This window comes from Heteronotia binoei, chromosome 17 (assembly GCF_032191835.1).
Source record: "Heteronotia binoei isolate CCM8104 ecotype False Entrance Well chromosome 17, APGP_CSIRO_Hbin_v1, whole genome shotgun sequence".
In the NCBI taxonomy this organism is placed as follows: domain Eukaryota; kingdom Metazoa; phylum Chordata; class Lepidosauria; order Squamata; family Gekkonidae; genus Heteronotia; species Heteronotia binoei.
Genome location: NC_083239.1, coordinates 47047630 through 47065277, shown reverse-complemented (window position 1 = coordinate 47065277; position 17648 = coordinate 47047630). Strand labels below are relative to the sequence as shown.

The 17648-nt window shown below is 46.3% G+C and overlaps 1 protein-coding gene across 1 annotated transcript in view; it reads right to left on the bottom strand.

Moving 5' to 3' along the window:
• The window catches only part of LOC132585873 (very-long-chain 3-oxoacyl-CoA reductase-like), a 36222-nt gene extending 24428 nt beyond the window's left edge, over positions 1 to 11794 (bottom strand). Inside the window, exons 1-4 of the mRNA XM_060257751.1 lie at positions 11561 to 11794; positions 6458 to 6504; positions 5750 to 5825; positions 4993 to 5103 (exon numbers count right to left, since the gene is read on the bottom strand). Of these exons, the coding sequence (XP_060113734.1) occupies positions 4993 to 5103; positions 5750 to 5825; positions 6458 to 6504; positions 11561 to 11774 (448 nt within the window). The 5' untranslated portion in view covers positions 11775 to 11794. The remainder of the gene's footprint in view (positions 1 to 4992; positions 5104 to 5749; positions 5826 to 6457; positions 6505 to 11560) is intronic.
• Positions 11795 to 17648: the final 5854 nt, after the last annotated feature.

Here is a 17648-nt window from a genome sequence, read left to right as displayed (position 1 = left end):
GAAGTGCGGGTAGGTGCAAAACCAACGTTAATGTTAATGTAGGGGGCGGTGCCGAGCCAGCCGTATCACCGGGTAGCGATCGTCGTGCCGGGTGCAGGTCTAATGTCTTCTACATGGCCTGGTGAGCCCGGGGGGGGGGGGGGGGTAGAGACCCTTCTCGTGTTCCCCGCCGCGCTATGAAGTCCCGCTGCTCTCCCCGTGGAGAGGCCAGTCCACTCGGTACCCGGCAACGTTGGGACCGTCGTTTACAGCTCCCCTCAATGGCAGCGGGACCCCCGGCCCTATCCGCTGTCGCCCCCGGGCCTCCGCCGATGGTAGACTCCTCTTGGGGCTCGGCCCCGCTAGACACTCGGCGCCTCCGCACTCCGTCGGCAGCTTGTGCAAGCAGTGAACACTCCTCCATCTCACTCTAGCAGGCGTCTCCGGCCTCGCGTCTTGCAGGCGTCCCCGACCTCGCGTCGGCTCTGCTTGTCGGCCCCGCGTCCTGCAGGCGTCCCGTCGGCTCCACTCGCCACTCACTGCTCGTCGCTGACTCAGCCGCTTCACTCCGCTCATTCCATCCAGCGATATCGGCCCTGCTCGTCGTTCGGCCGGTCGCCTCTCACTCCACACCACCGACTCAGCCATCTCCGGCTGCACATCCACTCCAGGCTTGCAATTGAATAAATCTTTTATTTATTTATTTATAAGCCACCTTTCTTCCTTATGGGGATCCAGGAGACTGACAGTATAAATAAAACGCATTAAATAGATTACATAGACACACATAAAATCAAATTTAAAATCACCATTTATGACTGCTCTAATCAAACAGCCGTCCTAATAAAACCTCTTCAGCTGCCTCGCATGGATGGAAAGTGAGGCACACCTCTCTTGGGAGGTTGTTCCATAATCATGGGGTTGTCGGTAACTGGAAAAAAGCCCACAGGAAAAAAGTTCACAGAAAAAAATCCCACAGTTATAAATGCTCACAAAAAAAAGTCCACATGGAAATAAGCCAACGTGGGAAAATACCATGTAAAGCACCATAAAGTTAAAGGTAGTCCTCTGTGCAAGAACCAGTCGTTTTCAACCCTGGGGTGACGCTGATTTCACAACGTTTTCACGGCAGACTTTTTATGGGGTGGTTTGCCATTGCCTTCCCCAGTCCTCTACGCTTCCCCCCCAGCAAGTTGGGGACTCCTTTGACCGACCTCGGAAGGATGGAAGGCTGAGTCAACCTGGAGCCGGCTACCTGAAACCAGATTCCTCTGGGATCGAACTCAGGTCGTGAGCAGAGGGCCCCGACTGCAGGACTGCAGCTTTACCACTCTGTGCCACGGGGCTCTTAAAGCGCCACAGATACTTATAATTGTGGATAACCATTCATCTCCATTTATGAGAATGAACAGGTATGACCTATATTTAGCGTTGTTATTTTTGGATTAAAATATGTCATAGTCACATGCAACAATTTGTGTTGTGATTTTATCCAGTATAATTAAAGAATAATTTTCCTATGTTAATTTTATATTTGATGGACTGCAGAGGGACCTGGCTTGCCCATGGCCAGGAATAAGTGAGGTATATGGCAGCCTGGGACTCCACCCCCCCTAAGGGGTGCATAAGAACATAAGAGAAGCCATGTTGGATCAGGCCAGTGGTCCATCTAGTCCAACACTCTGTGTCACATAAGAACATAAGAGAAGCCCTGTTGGATCAGGCCAGTGGCCCATCCAGTCCAACACTCTGTGTCACATAAGAACATAAGAGAAGCCATGTTGGATCAGGCCAATGGCCCATCCAGTCCAACACTCTGTGTCACATAAGAACATAAGAGAAGCCATTTTGGATCAGGCCAATGGCCCATCCAGTCCAACACTCTGTGTCACATAAGAACATAAGAGAAGCCATGTTGGATCAGGCCAGTGGCCCATCCAGTCCAACACTCTGTGTCACATAAGAACATAAGAGAAGCCCTGTTGGATCAGGCCAATGGCCCATCCAGTCCAATACTCTGTGTCACATAAGAACAGAAGAGAAGCCCTGTTGGATCAGGCCAATGGCCCATCCAGTCCAATACTCTGTGTCACATAAGAACATAAGAGAAGCCATGTTGGATCAGGCCAGTGGCCCATCCAGTCCAACACTCTGAGTCATATAAGAACATAAGAGAAGCTCTGTTGGATCAGGCCAATGGCCCATCCAGTCCAATACTCTGTGTCACATAAGAACATAAGAGAAGCCCTGTTGGATCAGGCCAATGGCCCATCCAGTCCAATACTCTGTGTCACATAAGAACATAAGAGAAGCCATGTTGGATCCGGCCAATGGCCAATCCAGTCCAATACTCTGTGTCACATAAGAACATAAGAGAAGCCATGTTGGATCAGGCCAATGGCCCATCCAGTCCAATACTCTGTGTCACATAAGAACAGAAGAGAAGCCCTGTTGGATCAGGCCAATGGCCCATCCAGTCCAATACTCTGTGTCACATAAGAACATAAGAGAAGCCATGTTGGATCAGGCCAGTGGCCCATCCAGTCCAACACTCTGAGTCACATAAGAGAAGCTCTGTTGGATCAGGCCAATGGCCCATCCAGTCCAATACTCTGTGTCACATAAGAACATAAGAGAAGCCCTGTTGGATCAGGCCAATGGCCCATCCAGTCCAATACTCTGTGTCACATAAGAACATAAGAGAAGCCATGTTGGATCCGGCCAATGGCCCATCCAGTCCAATACTCTGTGTCACATAAGAACATAAGAGAAGCCATGTTGGATCAGGCCAATGGCCCATCCAGTCCAACGCTCTGTGTCACAGAAGAACATAAGAGAAGCCATGTTGGATCAGGCCAATGGCCCATCCAGTCCAACACTCTGTGTAACACAGTGGCCAAAAGAATTATATATATATACATATACACACTGTCGCTAATAGCCACTGATGGACCTCTGCTCCATATTTTTATCCAAACCCTTCTTGAAGCTGGCTATGCTTGTAGCTGCCACCACCTCCTGTGGCAGTGAATTCCGCATGTTAATCACCCTTTGGGTGAAGAAGGACTTCTTTTTATCCATTTTAACCTGACTGCTCAGCAATTTCATCGAATGCCCACGAGTTCTTGTATTGCGAGAAAGGGAAAAAAGGACTTCTTTCTCTACTTTCTCCATCCCGTGCATAATCTTGTAAACCTCTATCATGTCACCCCGCAGTTGACGTTTCTCCAAGCTAAAGAGCCCGAAGCGTTTTAACCTTTCTTCATAGCGAAAGTGTTCTGATCCTTTAATCATTCTAGTTGCCCCTTTCTGGACTTTCTCCAATGCTATAATATCTTTTTTGAGGTGCGGCGACCAGAACTGCACACAGTACTCCAAATGAGACCGCACTCGCAAGCGTTCTCCTCGAAGCTCGGCTTGCTTTGCGAGGGAAATCAGGCTCAGAGGAGAATGCACCCGTCCCCCTGCCCTACCACTCTCAGCTTCTCCCGGCCCCTCCTGACTGCTCTTGCCTTCAGGCGAGAGAAGCCGAGTGGGTCACCTTCTCCTCCTCCAAGCTCGGTTTCGCTTGCAAGGGAAGCTGAGCTCAGAGGAGAACAATGTGCCCGGCCCTGCCTGCTCTCGCCTTCAAGGTGAGAACAGCCGGGCTGGGTGCATTCTCCTCTGAGCCTGACTTCCCTCGCAAAGCAAGCCGAGCTTCGAGGAGAACGCCTGCGAGTGCACTCTCGGAGATGCTCCAACACTGCCGTAAGAAGGGCAGCTTGGCTTGCTTCTGAGAGCGCGGGCGTGGCTCGCCTGGCTCACCTCCCTGCACTCCCCTGCCATGCCGCCATGCCTGCCCTCCCAGGTGTGTGGGGGGGGGCATGGGGTCATGAGAACAATGTGGGGGCTTGGTGAGTTTGTAAACTGTGGTAATCCATTATTGGGACGCAAAAGGACTGCCATCCTGGTTTTGTGTGAGAGGGATGGATTTTAACTGTTTTCATTATGGACCTTATGGTTCTGTTGTATTTTCAAAATGTTGTGAGAGCCACCCCAGGTTGCAGGAAAAGCAGTTGGTTATAAATCTCTAGATAGATAGATAGATAGATAGATAGATAGATAGATAGATAGATAGATAGATAGATAGATAGATAGATAGATAGATAGATAGATAGATAGACAGACATCAGACAGACAGACAAAAGACTCCTCACTTATTCCAGGACTCACATCTCCTATTTTGCACTTGTGTAATGCTGCAACTGCTAAGTCCTTCCCCAAATGGTGACTCTATGACATCATGTTGTTGTTGTCGTCGTTGTTGTTACTGAATCACCCCATTCTGGCCCAAGCCAGGATCTGGGCAATTTACATCAGATGTGGATTTGGCTAGATTTTACTTAACATGAACAAGCTATTTTTTTTACTTTTTCTGCTTTTACACCAGTGGAATGTTAAAAAGGAGGAGAGAACAATTCATGCTGGAGCTTTAATTTGCAGAGCAGATGTTCCTAATGTTTTTTTGAAACTGTGAGCACCTTGATATAAAGTGGCGGGTGTAGCCACAAAATGGCTTCCACAGGACATAGAGCCAGGCATAAAGAGGGCCAGTTTGGTGTAGTGGTTAAGTGCGCAGACTCTGATCTGGGAGAACCGGGTTTGATTCCCCACTCCTTCACTTGCAGCTGCTGGAATGGCCTTGGGTCAGCCATAGCTCTGGCAGAGGTTGTCCTTGAAAGGGCAGCTGCTGTGAGAGCCCTCTCCGCCCCACCCACTTCACAGGGTGTCTGTTGTGGGGGAGGAAGGTAAAGGAGTTTGTGAGCCACTCTGAGATTCTTGAGTGGAGGGCAGAATATAAATCCAATGTCGTCGTCTTCTTCTGCCACAGCTTACCTCTATTCACACAGTGGAAATCATTATGCTCTGGAGATTTTTTTTTTTTTCAGTGGGTGGGTGCCAGAAAACAACACTTGGTCACCTGATGGTTACTACTACCACCGAGACATAGAGAGACCCAATGTTCGAACTTACCTAGAATGCCAACCTCCAGACCCTGCAAAGCGGCTCGAATTGACTCATAGATTTCTGAGCCATGGGTGAAATCTACTTGGATCACCTTGGTGCTTCGGCCGTGCTGCTCCTCTAAGAAATAAAGAGAGAATTTCACGCAGTGGGAGAGCTGGGACCTCATCTGTGCCTCAGTCTAACCACAAATTACAGTACCAACACAGAGATTGTGGTTCACCCCCAAAAATTCCTCTGCATCCTCCTTGACAGCATCCAGTGATCTTTCCGGGTGCATTTCAACACCTCCATTTCAGACAGCCTCCTGCAAGGCGACAGTGTGCAGAGATGCTTATTGACTGCCTCAGATAGTTTGATTTCAGGTAAAGAATTGACAACACTACCCTAAGGAGAGTTCCACCCACTAAGAAATGAGATCAATAAATACAATCTCAGGTGGAGGGGCAAGAGATTCTTCTGCTCATGCTCAAAAGAGAGCACCATCCATAGCTCGAAAAGTGTAAGGAGGTCTCGCAGTCCTACTCGCAGAACAATTTCCCAGCTGAGCTCCTCATTTCATCTTCTGTGACACGCTTATTTGAGTGATTCTCATATGATTCGTTCAAGTCTAGGGGCATAATTTCACCTTTAACGGCAACGCGTTTAACTTCTGATGGATTCTAGGGCTTGGGTTATAATAAACTAAGCTTCCTACCGCTCCTGCAGTTAAGAACTTTTCTTAGTAATACTTCATTTCCACCCAGGCCAGCAGGGCCTCACTCACCAATTTCTGAGGCCACCTGCTTCAGTTTCTCCAGGGAACGGCTGATGAGGACCATGTTGAGGCCTCTTCTAGCAAGCTGGCAGAGGAAGAAGAAAATGAAGGTCAGGCATGAATCCAAAGGGAGTAGCTGTTAACCAAATGGACCCCTTATCCTGGTGTGCCAGTGCCCAATGATGAACACAACCAACACTCCCTCTGTGCTGTGGAATCTAGTGAGCAAAAATTCTACTTTCTGAGCTACTGGCATTAAAGTCATGAGCTACTGTATAAATTAGTTTCCTCTGGGGCCATTTTTCCAGAGCTAAGACAAAAATGTGTGAGCTGGAAACTAAAAAAATATGAGCTAGCTCACTCTAACTCAGTTTAGAGGGAACAATGGACACAACCCGTTGGATTCCAGAAGTGGACACAACTTTATTGCAATAAAGGGGACCTTGGCAGCAAAACTGAAGGACTCTGTTAGTAAGGCGCCAGTGTTAACTTTTTATACAGTGTGACAAGCAACTTTTTTACGTGCACAGATGTCTTTTGGTTACAGAGGTTGGGAAATAAGTTGTTGTGAAGTGCCCTTCCCCCATTCCTGTAACCTAGTAGGGGATCCAGAATAAAGAGAAGTATGAGAGTGAAAATCTTCTTCCCCTTGACTTGAGGCCAGGGGACATCCCAAATGGTCCTAGACAGGAACGCCACGGGCACTTATTGACTTACCTCATGGGCGTAGGCTTTTCCAATACCACTTGTGGCTCCAGTTACCACTGCAAAGAAGATAAAGGTACAGTTCCTCAAAAGGGTGGTAGGTGGTTTTAGGATGCATTTTATTCAACACCAAGCCTCAGCTCCAGAACCTTTCCCACTCTTCCTCTCCATCTACTTTGTCCATTGAATAGTAGGTGCAGCTGCATAACAATCCCTGAATGAGGAGAGTGGTCAGCCAGTCAGCCATAGGGTTGCCAAGTCCAATTCAAGAAATATCTGGGGACTTTGGGGGTGGAGCCAGGAGACTTTGGGGGTGGAGCCAGGAGACATTAGGAGTGGAGCCAAGATCAAGGCTGTGACAAGCATCATTGAACTCCAAAGGGAGTTCTGGCCATTACATTTAAAGGGGCGGCACACCTTTTCAATGCCTTCCTTCCATAGGAAATAATGAAGGATAGGGGCACCTTCTTTTGGGGCTCATAGAATTGGACCCCCTGATCCAATCTTTTTGAAACTTGGGGGGTATTTTGGGGAGAGGCACCAGATGCTATACTGAAAATTACCCCCAAAAACAGCCCCCCCAGAGCCCCAGATACCCGCGGATCAATTCTCCATGATTTTCTATGGGAATAAATCTCCATAGGGAATAATAGAGTTCCCAGCAGACATTTCCCTCCCCTCCCCCCGCTTTCTGACGACCCTGAAGTGGGGGGAGGGCCTCCAAACCGGGGGATCCCCTGCCCCCACCTGGGGATTGGCAACCCTAGTCAGCCACCAGGGGCTTTGCCACGCTCCCAGCAGCCCTCGTTAACCCTTGGAGAAGCTCCCACCACCCTTTTCCCACTTCTTATGTGATTTTGGGCAGGGAGGGGGGGCAGCCCAGGAGAGCTCCAAGCAAACGAGGCCTGCTTGGGCTGGCTGGATCTTTAGCCAACCCAAGCAGGCCTTGCTCGCCCGGGGCTCTCCTTTCTTGCGTCGAGTTGTTTCTGGCTGGGGGGCGGTGTGGCATATGCTTGTGAGTTATGTTAATGAGCTCCGCCACCTATTTTTCTACAAAACAACCCCTGAGCAACACCATGGCTGGTTTCAGATGACCAGTGTTAAGAAAAAGCCTCTTAGCCTCGACTTTTCTTGATTCCCACAATTCTAGATTCTATGGTTTTCCCGGACACTCCAGTCATTTGGGAGGGAAAACTCTATGGGAAAGTCCCCCACCGGAGGCTTCAAGGTACTTGACAACCCTAATTGGCTCCCGAACACACACACACCACCAGTTTTATATATTGATTTAATTAGGTTTCTAAACTGGCCTTCCCAGTACTGCAAAGCTCAGGGCAGGTAACAAGAAGTGAAAAACAGCATCATTTGCTATTAAAAAACAAATTAATGTAATAACAGTTGAGGATAAAGAAGAAGAAGAAGATGATGATATTGGATTTATATCCCGCCCTCCACTCCAAAGAGTCTCAGAGCGGCCTACGATCTCCTTTACCTTCCTCCCCCACAACAGACACCCTGTGAAGCGGGTGGGGCTGAGAGGGCTCTCACAACAGCTGCCCTTTCAAGGACAGAGTCTCAGAGCGGCCTACGATCTCCTTTACCTTCCTCCCCCACAACAGACACCCTGTGAGGTGGGTGGGGCTGGAGAGGGCTCTCCCAGCAGCTGCCCTTTCAAGGACAGAGTCTCAGAGCGGCGTACGATCTCCTTTACCTTCCTCCCCCACAACAGACACCCTGTGAAGCGGGTGGGGCTGAGAGGGCTCTCACAGCAGCTGCCCTTTCAAGGACATCCTCTGCCAGAGCTCTGGCTGACCCAAGGCCATTCCAGCAGGTGCAAGTGGAGGAGTAGGGAATCAAACCCGGTCTGCATACTTAAGATAAGAGTCTGCATACTTAACCACTACACCAAACTGGCTCTCAGTCTAAAATCAGATAGCGGCAGGCACTAATAACATCTTATGTCCCAGAGCAGTTGTGGCACTTATGTGTTTATGAAAGCCAGTACAAGAATGCAGTGAGGGGAGGGAGGGCTCTGAAAGGCTGAGGAAGGCCAGATGGCAAGGGAGATTCGCTGCCTCAAAATGCCTGGCAAAAACTTTTTGTTTTACAGGCCCCAGGGCCATAGCCAGGATTTTTTGGGGGAAGGGGTGCCGGGGGTAGTATTAATTAATTAATTGAGCCTCAAGAGCCGGCAGATTGCTGGTTGGGCAGGGCGCTGCAAAATCAAAGGGGCAGAGCCCCATTGGGCCCCCCTCTGTCTATGGGCCTGCCTCTGGAACTGGATCAAGTTCTTCAGGGCTCGGATCTCATTTGGAAGAGCATTCCGCCAGGCTGGTGCCAGAGCTGAAAAGGCTCTGGCCTGGGTTGAAACAAGATGAATACTTTTGGGGCCGGGGACCGCCAGAAGGTTGCTGTTCATAGAGCACAGTGCTTTCTGTGGGGGCGTAGCAGGAGAGAGGGGCTTTGAAGATTAGAACCGAAGTCTTGAATATGATCTAGTATTCAACTTGGAGCTAGTGCAGCTGGCAGAGCCCCAGTTGTCTATGGGCTCTAGATGGAGTGCTTGTAAGCACACGTGGACTAGTTGGAGTTTCTGAGTCAGTCTCAAGGGTAGCTCTGCAAAGAGCGAGTTACAGTAGCCTAGTCTGGAGGTGATTATTGCATAGGGGCAAGACAGGAAGGGGAGGGACCAGTTGCTGAATCTGGCACAGATGCAAAACTGCCAGTTTGGCAACATTTGTGATTTGAGCTTCTGTTGAAAGGGAGGGTTTTCCAGAACTACTCCTAAGCTCTTTGCAATTGGCCTTGGTGTTAGTGGATCATTGTCAAGGGTTGCAAGTTGGCATCCCAACCTGAGATCCCTGGCTCAGCCACAGAACCTCCATCTTTGTAGGATTTAGTTTCAGCCGGCTCCGCTTCAACCAACCAGACACAGCCCCTAGACTTCTGGCCAGACTGTCTGGGACGGCATTCTATCTATAGTTATTGCTGAGTGTCACAGCCTAAAGCTCCATATCAGCTGGGCGAGAGGGCACATAGAGATGTTAAATAACTTTGGGGAGACGACTGCCCCCTGGGGAACACTGCACACCAAAGTTGGGTGAGCTATTGCATAAATTAGTGTGCTCTGGGGTCATCCTTCCTGAGCTAAAAGAAAACTGTGTGAGCTTGAGGCTACAAATCTGTGAGCTAGCTCAGCTTAGAGGGAACACTGCCTCTCACTCAGACCCCCTTCTCTCCCCAGAGTAACTTTCCCCACTGTAATTCCCACTGCTTTTTCCCGTCATAGGGGGAAATGGGGCTCTGAGGGGAAGAGGCTTCTGCATCTCCCCTGCAAATTTGGAGCCTCTACCTCAAACCTCCTCACCCCTCAGCTGCAATTCATTAGACCCTATTTTGCCTTTGACTTCAATGGCCCATAAGGTATAATTGGGCTGTATATTTGGGAATAGCCAAATATCTCCCGATTCAGATTCTGCTACCGAATCTGCTATTAGGAAATATTCCCCCTCCTTAAATTTTTAAGCCCCGAATACTCCCGAATCTGAATTTCCCCTATTTATTTTCTTTGCCCACCCCTGTAGACATTTCCCTAGTGGACTATAGACATTTCCCAGAAATACCCAGCAAATTGTATCCCATAGCATTACTGTTACTTCTCACGGATCTCTGAAGACACTGAATCAGGAGCATAATATATGTAGGTCCTGGAAATGTTTGAAGAAGGGTGATGGGATGATACTCTGAGTTTCAACATTATCTGGCTGTCATTCAAGTTCTTTGACTTCAGATTTAAACATTGAGAGAAGTGAAACTCTACTAACCACACACAAAGACTCTGAATATATTTACACTGAATTTAAAGCTTCATTTTTTTTTTTTTAGAAAATTCAATCCACATTTAAAATGCAACTTTTGCTCTGAGAAATTCTGCATAAGAAAAAACTGGATTATTTGGCTGAAACAATCTGCTTGTGCCACCAATTTCATTTCCTGGTTGCAAACTGAACTATAACTCTAAACCCTGGGTTGCAAAAGGGTAGCTTAGCTTATCATAGCAAAATAAAATGGAACTCCAGTAGCATCTTAAAGATTTAATTATTTATTTATCATTACGTTAGATTTCTATCCCGCCCATTTTGCAAAGACTCAAGGGGGCTAACAACATAAAATAAACAAAGGCAACATTAATAAACAGTATTAAAACCATAACAATACAATTGACCTTCTTTTCTTTCAATATGAGCTTTCACCAGTCACAGCCCTCTTCATCAGATAGATATATGAAGAAAAAATGCTGGGACTGCCCCAGAATTAAAAACAGAAACCTCATCAGTTAAATATTTACTTGGTTAAAAGGGTAAAGGCAGTCCCCTGTGCAAGCACCAGTCATTTCTGACTCCGAATGACAATGCATCACAATGTTTTCACGGCAGACTTTTTGTGGGGTGGTTTGCCCTTGCCTTCCCCGGTCCTCTACACTTCCCCCCACCCCTCCCCAGCAAGCTGGGCGCTCATTTTACCGACCTCAGAAGGATGGAAGGCTGAGTCGACCTTGAGCTGGCTACCTGGACCCAGCTTCCTCCAGGATCGAACTCAGGTCATGAGCAGAGAGTTGGTTTACTTGGTTACACTGCATGTAATGGCATCTAACAGGATAGTTTTGAAGAAGAAAGCCAATTTTCTGTGCTTCGACATGGTTTGCGGCAAGCGCTGTCTTTAGAAGAACACTGACTTCCGCGAGAGAATTTTTTTCCACCTGTAAACAATACTGCTTGTGAAGGTTTACAGTAAAACATAATTTAATTTTTAAATTTTTTTTCAGAGGGTAGCCAAGGGGGGGGGGGCGGTCTGTGGTAGTAGAAGAAGATTAGAATCCAAGAGCACCGTAGAGACCAACAAGAATTTCAGGGAACAGGTTTTTGAGAGCCAAAGGTCTCTTCATCAGAGAGCAGCTTAGCATGGTGCCTCCATTAATCTATTCACATAAGCTGAATCTATTCACATAAACTATCAAGGGACTAATTGCTGACGGTCTATATATCCCCCTGTCCCCACAATATGAGGTCATCGCAGAAAGAGTGGAAAGAGAAACAGCAATTACATGGAACTTACCTGCCCAAGGTCCATAAGAAGTCAAATCTACCCCTTTCCACACATGAGACAACACGTGGATCCTCAGCCCCTGTGCTAAACTCCAGGCAGCCTTCAGACAGAGCCAGAGAACGCTCAGAACTCCAATACCAGTCAGCAACTGCTCCGGGGAGAAAAAGCTGAGGGAAGCCATCTCTTCACCTGTTTTAGCTGCAACAAGGATCAAGCAACTCATTTAGCTCCTAACCACCTGGTATCTTGCCATTGGTTTACAGCACAGAGGAATATATGCAGACTCTGTTGAAGACACGCCTCTTGCAACTGCCTCCCAATCTGAAACTGTCCTTCTTGAACTCTGTAGTTTGATGGAGCAGGCCCTGAGTCATCCATTATTGTGACAAAATTACTAATGATTCAATATCAGTTCTGCAGGCTTTATACAAATAACATTCAATCCAAACAATACTGAAGCAAAGATGCTAAAGACTACAACAAGTCCCAATAGTTCAAAACACGGGCACCTTTGGTTTCAGTCGAGGAAACCCTCTTCATTCACATTTCATAGTAGTGGGAATCCCATGATGAGGGAACGAAGACACGGACTCAGATTCCTTCAGCCAGTGCTCTGCATCAGAATGGAATCCCACGTGACAGGCAGTCAGCTGGTCGCTCCTGTTTCAGTTTCATAAATATTTTTTCAGGCAAGGGGTAATCTAATTCTTGTACTGGAATATTAAAATATCACAACAATACAATTAATCCACTCTCCAACACCATACGTAATCAAAATCCATGATCCATATACTTACTGTTATGCTGTGATAAATTTACACACAATACTGAGCAAATCTTATAAGAATTTTCAAAAAGGACACAAAGGGTGATATCAGAAGGCTGATTTGGAGCGGCTTGAAGCCACTCCAAATAAAGCCGGACAGAACTAGAGTGCCCCGGAGCATCCAGATAGTGCTTGGGGAAAGGGGCGGGCCATGGACACCCCGGGAGCGTTATGAAAGCTTGCGCATCCCGTCTGCGGATCCCCAGGTGCTCTCCAGGTGTTTCCCGGCTTTCCAAACAGCTGGGAGGCACCCAGCAAAAAGGCACCACTTTTGAAGTGGTACCTTTTTGAGCCGGGTGGATCGGCCTAGAGGACGGGGTTAGTACGGGACAGGGGCGGATGGCAGATGTTGCCGTCTGGAGCTGGTTTTTTTAGGTCGATCTCAGAGGCGTCTCTGAGTCGACCGAAAGTGCTGATCTGTTAGCAGCCAAAGTCTCCGCAAAGGCTTCCAAACCTGCAGCGTGCTCAAAAATGGCTCAAGGCAAAATGATGCTCCAGTGCTAGAGATTTAAAAACCCTAATTACCTTCACCTGTTGAGTCCATTAAAGGGCTCTAACACAATTTATGTAATATATAATGTCAGCATAGCCTTCAGGCCAATCTTAAATTCTATGTTTTATAACCTACTATTACAAAAAGCATGACAAATTCAAAGTCATGTAAAGACCACAGGGGTAACACAATTCAATTTATGGATCCAAAAACATTCTTCACAAAGTGGAATCTTATGAATATCATCAGAAGAGCTTCTAGCCTCATATTTATAAAGTACAAAATATTTAAAACTAGGGGTGCTTTCAGAATTTTATTTTTAATTCAACTACAGTGTTCAAGGATGCTAGTCCTCACAGGATGAATATTACTTCTGACGTAATACAAGCCACTCACATGAAATTAAATATACCACATTTCTTGTTGCACATGTGGAATAATGACATAATGTGATAGGCAAACCTCCTTGATTTGGAGTGAAACTTTGAATCTCTAAGGCTTGTGGACAAACGAAACACCTCTTACATGGATGATGCCCTATAAGGCAGGGGTGGCCAACGGTAGCTCTCCAGATGTTTTTACCTACAACTCCCATCAGCCCCAGCCATTGGCCATGCTGGCTGGGGCTGATGGGAGTTGTAGGCAAAAAACATCTGGAGAGCTACCATTGGCCACCCCTGCTATAAGGGCATTTTGTACTTTACCAGTTGAACTCATACCTGAATAAACCAGACAATCTTTAATGTTTCTTGTTCTTCTTAACCCCACATATGGTGGGTTTTCACAGTCCAGTATGGCACTAATTAAATGCCAATGCTACATAACGAATGTTATTAAATATTGGAGTGAAATCAAAACCAAATGTAATTCGGTTAGATTTTATTTTATTCTGCTGATTGAACAAAGTTTGTCTTTCCACTCTGTCAGCTCTAGTTTTGGCCAGTTTTATTATCTCTTCCAGGTAGCCCCTTTTCTTAAATTCTAAAGCCATACACCTGCTATTCTCTTGACAATGTGTATACCTTGTGCAATTGACCGTACAGAAGATTTTTACAAAGATGCACAGGATGGAATGAACGAAAATGCAGATATGAGTTTTTGTCCATCTGTTTGCTGTGGGTGCGGATTGCCAAACTGTTTGACATTTGTCTGTAAACCCTAGAGTCTAAAAAAGTTTCAGAATTCTTGTCATAATGACTAGAAATATTCATATGCAAACCATTCATCCGTTCCATAAATGCAGGTACAATATTTTTCCTTCTCAAAATCAGGAACAAATATTATATGAAACGATTGTAGAACGCAATCTGATCAAAGTGTGGATTGAAATTCACATTACAAATTTTGTCTTCTTCTAATTGTGCCATAAAAAGATTAGCAACACTTGGGACAAAACTCGACCCCATGGCAACTCCCCTAATCTATATGAAAAAAATTCTCCTTATACTGAAAGTAATTATTTTCCAATATTATCTCAACTAACTTCAATAAACCGGAAGTTGGGAGATCTGTATTCAACCTCTCTTCCAAGACTTTCTGAACCACCATTCAAGCCTTCTAGTGAGGAATGGTTGTTGATAGCAACACAATGTCTGTGATAACTAAAACGACTTCCTCGGGTATTTTAAATCCTTCTGTTAGACTCACAAAATGTTTGGTATCCTCAGTGTACAAATCCATTTTTTAAATGAAGGGTTGCAAAAAAGAAATCCACATGTTTTGACAGTGACTCAAGAATAGAATTTGAACCTGATATTATGGGGCGGGAAACCAGGCTTATGAATCTTGGCTAGTAAGAGTCATAAGTTAGCATCACTCCAGTATTGTTTGGATTTAATATTATCTATATAAAGTCTACAAAATTGATATTGGATTATTAGTAATTTTGTCACAATACCCATTCAGTTGTTTCACTCATCTTCCAGATAAAGTAAAAAAAAAAAGTAAAGCTAGGGAGGGACGGTGGCTCAGTGGTAGAGCATCTGCTTGGGAAGCAGAAGGTCTTAGGTTCAATCCCTCGCATCTCCCAAAAAGGGTCCAGGCAAATAGGTGTGAGAAACCTCAGCTTGAGACCCTGGAGAGCCGCTGCCAGTCTGAGAAGACTGAAGAAGACTTTGATGGACCAAGGGTCTGATTCAGTATAAGGCAGCTTCATATGTTCATATATGTAGTTCCCTGTGCAATCACCAGTCGTTTCCGACTCTGGGGTGACGTTGCTTTCACAACATTTTCACGGCAGACTTTTTACGGGGTGGTTTGCCATTGCCTTCCCCAGTCATCTACTGGGTACTCATCTCACCAACCTTGGAAGGATGGAAGGCTGAGTCAAGCTGAGCCAGCTACCTGAAACCAGCTTCTGCTGGGATCGAACTCAGGTCATGAGCAGAGTTCAGACTGCAGTACTGAAGCTTTACCACTCTGCACCACGAGGCTCTTGGTCTGGAAATCTCCGGGTATTACAACAGTTCTTCAGATGACAGAGATTAATCCCCCTGGAGCAAACAGCAGGTTTGGCAAGTGGACTGTATGGTATTGTACCTCCTCAAACTGCACACTCATCAGGCTCCATTCCCCGACATCTCCAGGTATTTCCCAATTCAGTGTTGGCAGCCCTATCCACACCCCAGCCAAACATAATAACATAAGAGAAGCCATGTTGGATCAGGCCAATGGCCCATCCAGTCCAACACTCTGTGTCACATAAGAGAAGCCATGTTGGATCAGGCCAATGGCCCATCCAGTCCAACACTCTGTGTCACATAAGAGAAGCCATGTTGGATCAGGCCAGTGGCCCATCCAGTCCAACACTCTGTGTCACATAAGAACAGAAGAGAAGCCATGTTGGATCAGGCCAGTGGCCCATCCAGTCCAACACTCTGTGTCACATAAGAACAGAAGAGAAGCCATGTTGGGTCAGGCTAATGGCCCATCCAGTCCAACACACTGTGTCACACAGTGGCCCCAAACCCCCAAGTGCCATCAGGAGGTCCACCAATGGGGCCAAGACACTTAAAGCCCTCCCACTGTGCCCCCCCCCCCAAGCACCAAGAAGTAGGTTTGCCAAGTCTGGATTGGGAAATTCCTGGAGATTTAGGGATGGAGCCTGAGGCAGGATCTCAGCAGGGTAGAATGTCCTAGATTTTGTCCTCCAGAACGTCCAGATCTTGCAACGGTTAATGTGTGGCAGCAGAATAAAAAACCTGTTTTGCACACTTTCCCCCTCCTTTACTTGGCTCTCTTCCTTTCACGATCTACTATTCTTCTCTCCTTACTTCTCTCCCTTTTCTTCAGTCTTGATTTCAGCTCCCCTCTCATCCATTATGGTTGGCAACTTAGGATTTATTTGAGAGTCTTTTAGCACAAGGTTCCCAACTCCGAGCTGGGAAATACCAGAGATTTTGGGGGTGGAGCCTGAGGAAGGCGGGGTTTGGGGAGGGGAGGAGCTTCAATGAAGTGTAACGCCGTGGAGCCCGCCTTCCAAAGTGGCCATTTTCTCCGGGTGAATCGATCTCTGTCACCTGGAAATCAGTTGTAAGCCCAGGAGATCTCCAGCCACCATCTGGAGGTCATACAGCCAATAAGAAACACGGTATAAAGTTGAAGAAAATTTAGCCTGCCGACTCTGTAAATAAAGCCTCAACCATGAATATTTTTTTTTACTTTATATAAGATTTCTGTAAGTCCATTTAAAGTTATTGAGAATCCACAGTTCAATATACAAACGGATATAAGCAGGGGTGGAATTCTAGCAGGAGCTCCTTTGCATATTAGGCCACACCTCCCTGATGTAGCCAATCCTCCAAGAGCTTAAAAAAAGAACTGTGTAAGCTCTTGGGGGATTGGCTACATCAGGGATGTGTGACCTAATATGCAAAGGAGCTCCTGCTAGAATTCCACCCCTGGGTATAAGTATGTCGATCCCACAGCAGTGTCTCCATACACAATTAACAGATCAGTGTTTCTCACTCGTGACCCAATACCCAACTCCTGCGCGATTGGGAAATCCTCTGCTTCAGGCCAAATATCAGATCAATTCTTTGTAAATGGTTTCTTTTAAAGTCCAAACTGCGAGTCTCGTTTCACATAATTGCTTTGTCCAAGCTAATTAAAAGATTACGAAGTAATATCATTTTAAAATGCATCTCAACATTACAATTTTACACTAGAATTTGGCAGAAAATACACCCCTTAACAACTTCTCTGAATAATTTTCCATGGGAACGTTCACAATTCTGTCACCTTCCAAATTGGGTTTACAAATTTTCATGAATACAAAGCTGGGAAGAAATTGTTCACAGAGAATTGACTTGATATTTGGCATGATTTCCCAACTGGAGAGCCTCGGACACAGGAAAGAGAAATCATCTTGCAGCTTGTCCATGTATTGAAAGATTTTTGATTCCCATTTGCTTCAATTCAAAGGTTAGCAGAAAGGAACAGAAGTACATTGGCAGTCACTTGGGTACGAAACAGCCAGTAACCAGAAGGCTTGTCCTGCTCTGATACATCCAATTACGGCTCTAATTATAACAAAGTGCATTTGCTGTTACACTTTATTGCGATGTTATATTCAATTAGGCCATGAAGAAGACCACAGATTTATATCCCGCCCTTCTCTCTGAATCAGAGTCTCAGAGCAGCTTACAATCGCCTTTATCTTTTCCCCACAACAGACACCCTGGGAGTTAGGTGGGGCTGAGAGAGCTCTTACAATAGCTGACCTTTCAAGGACAACTCCTGCGAGAGCTATGCCTGACCCAAGGCCATTCCAGCAGCAG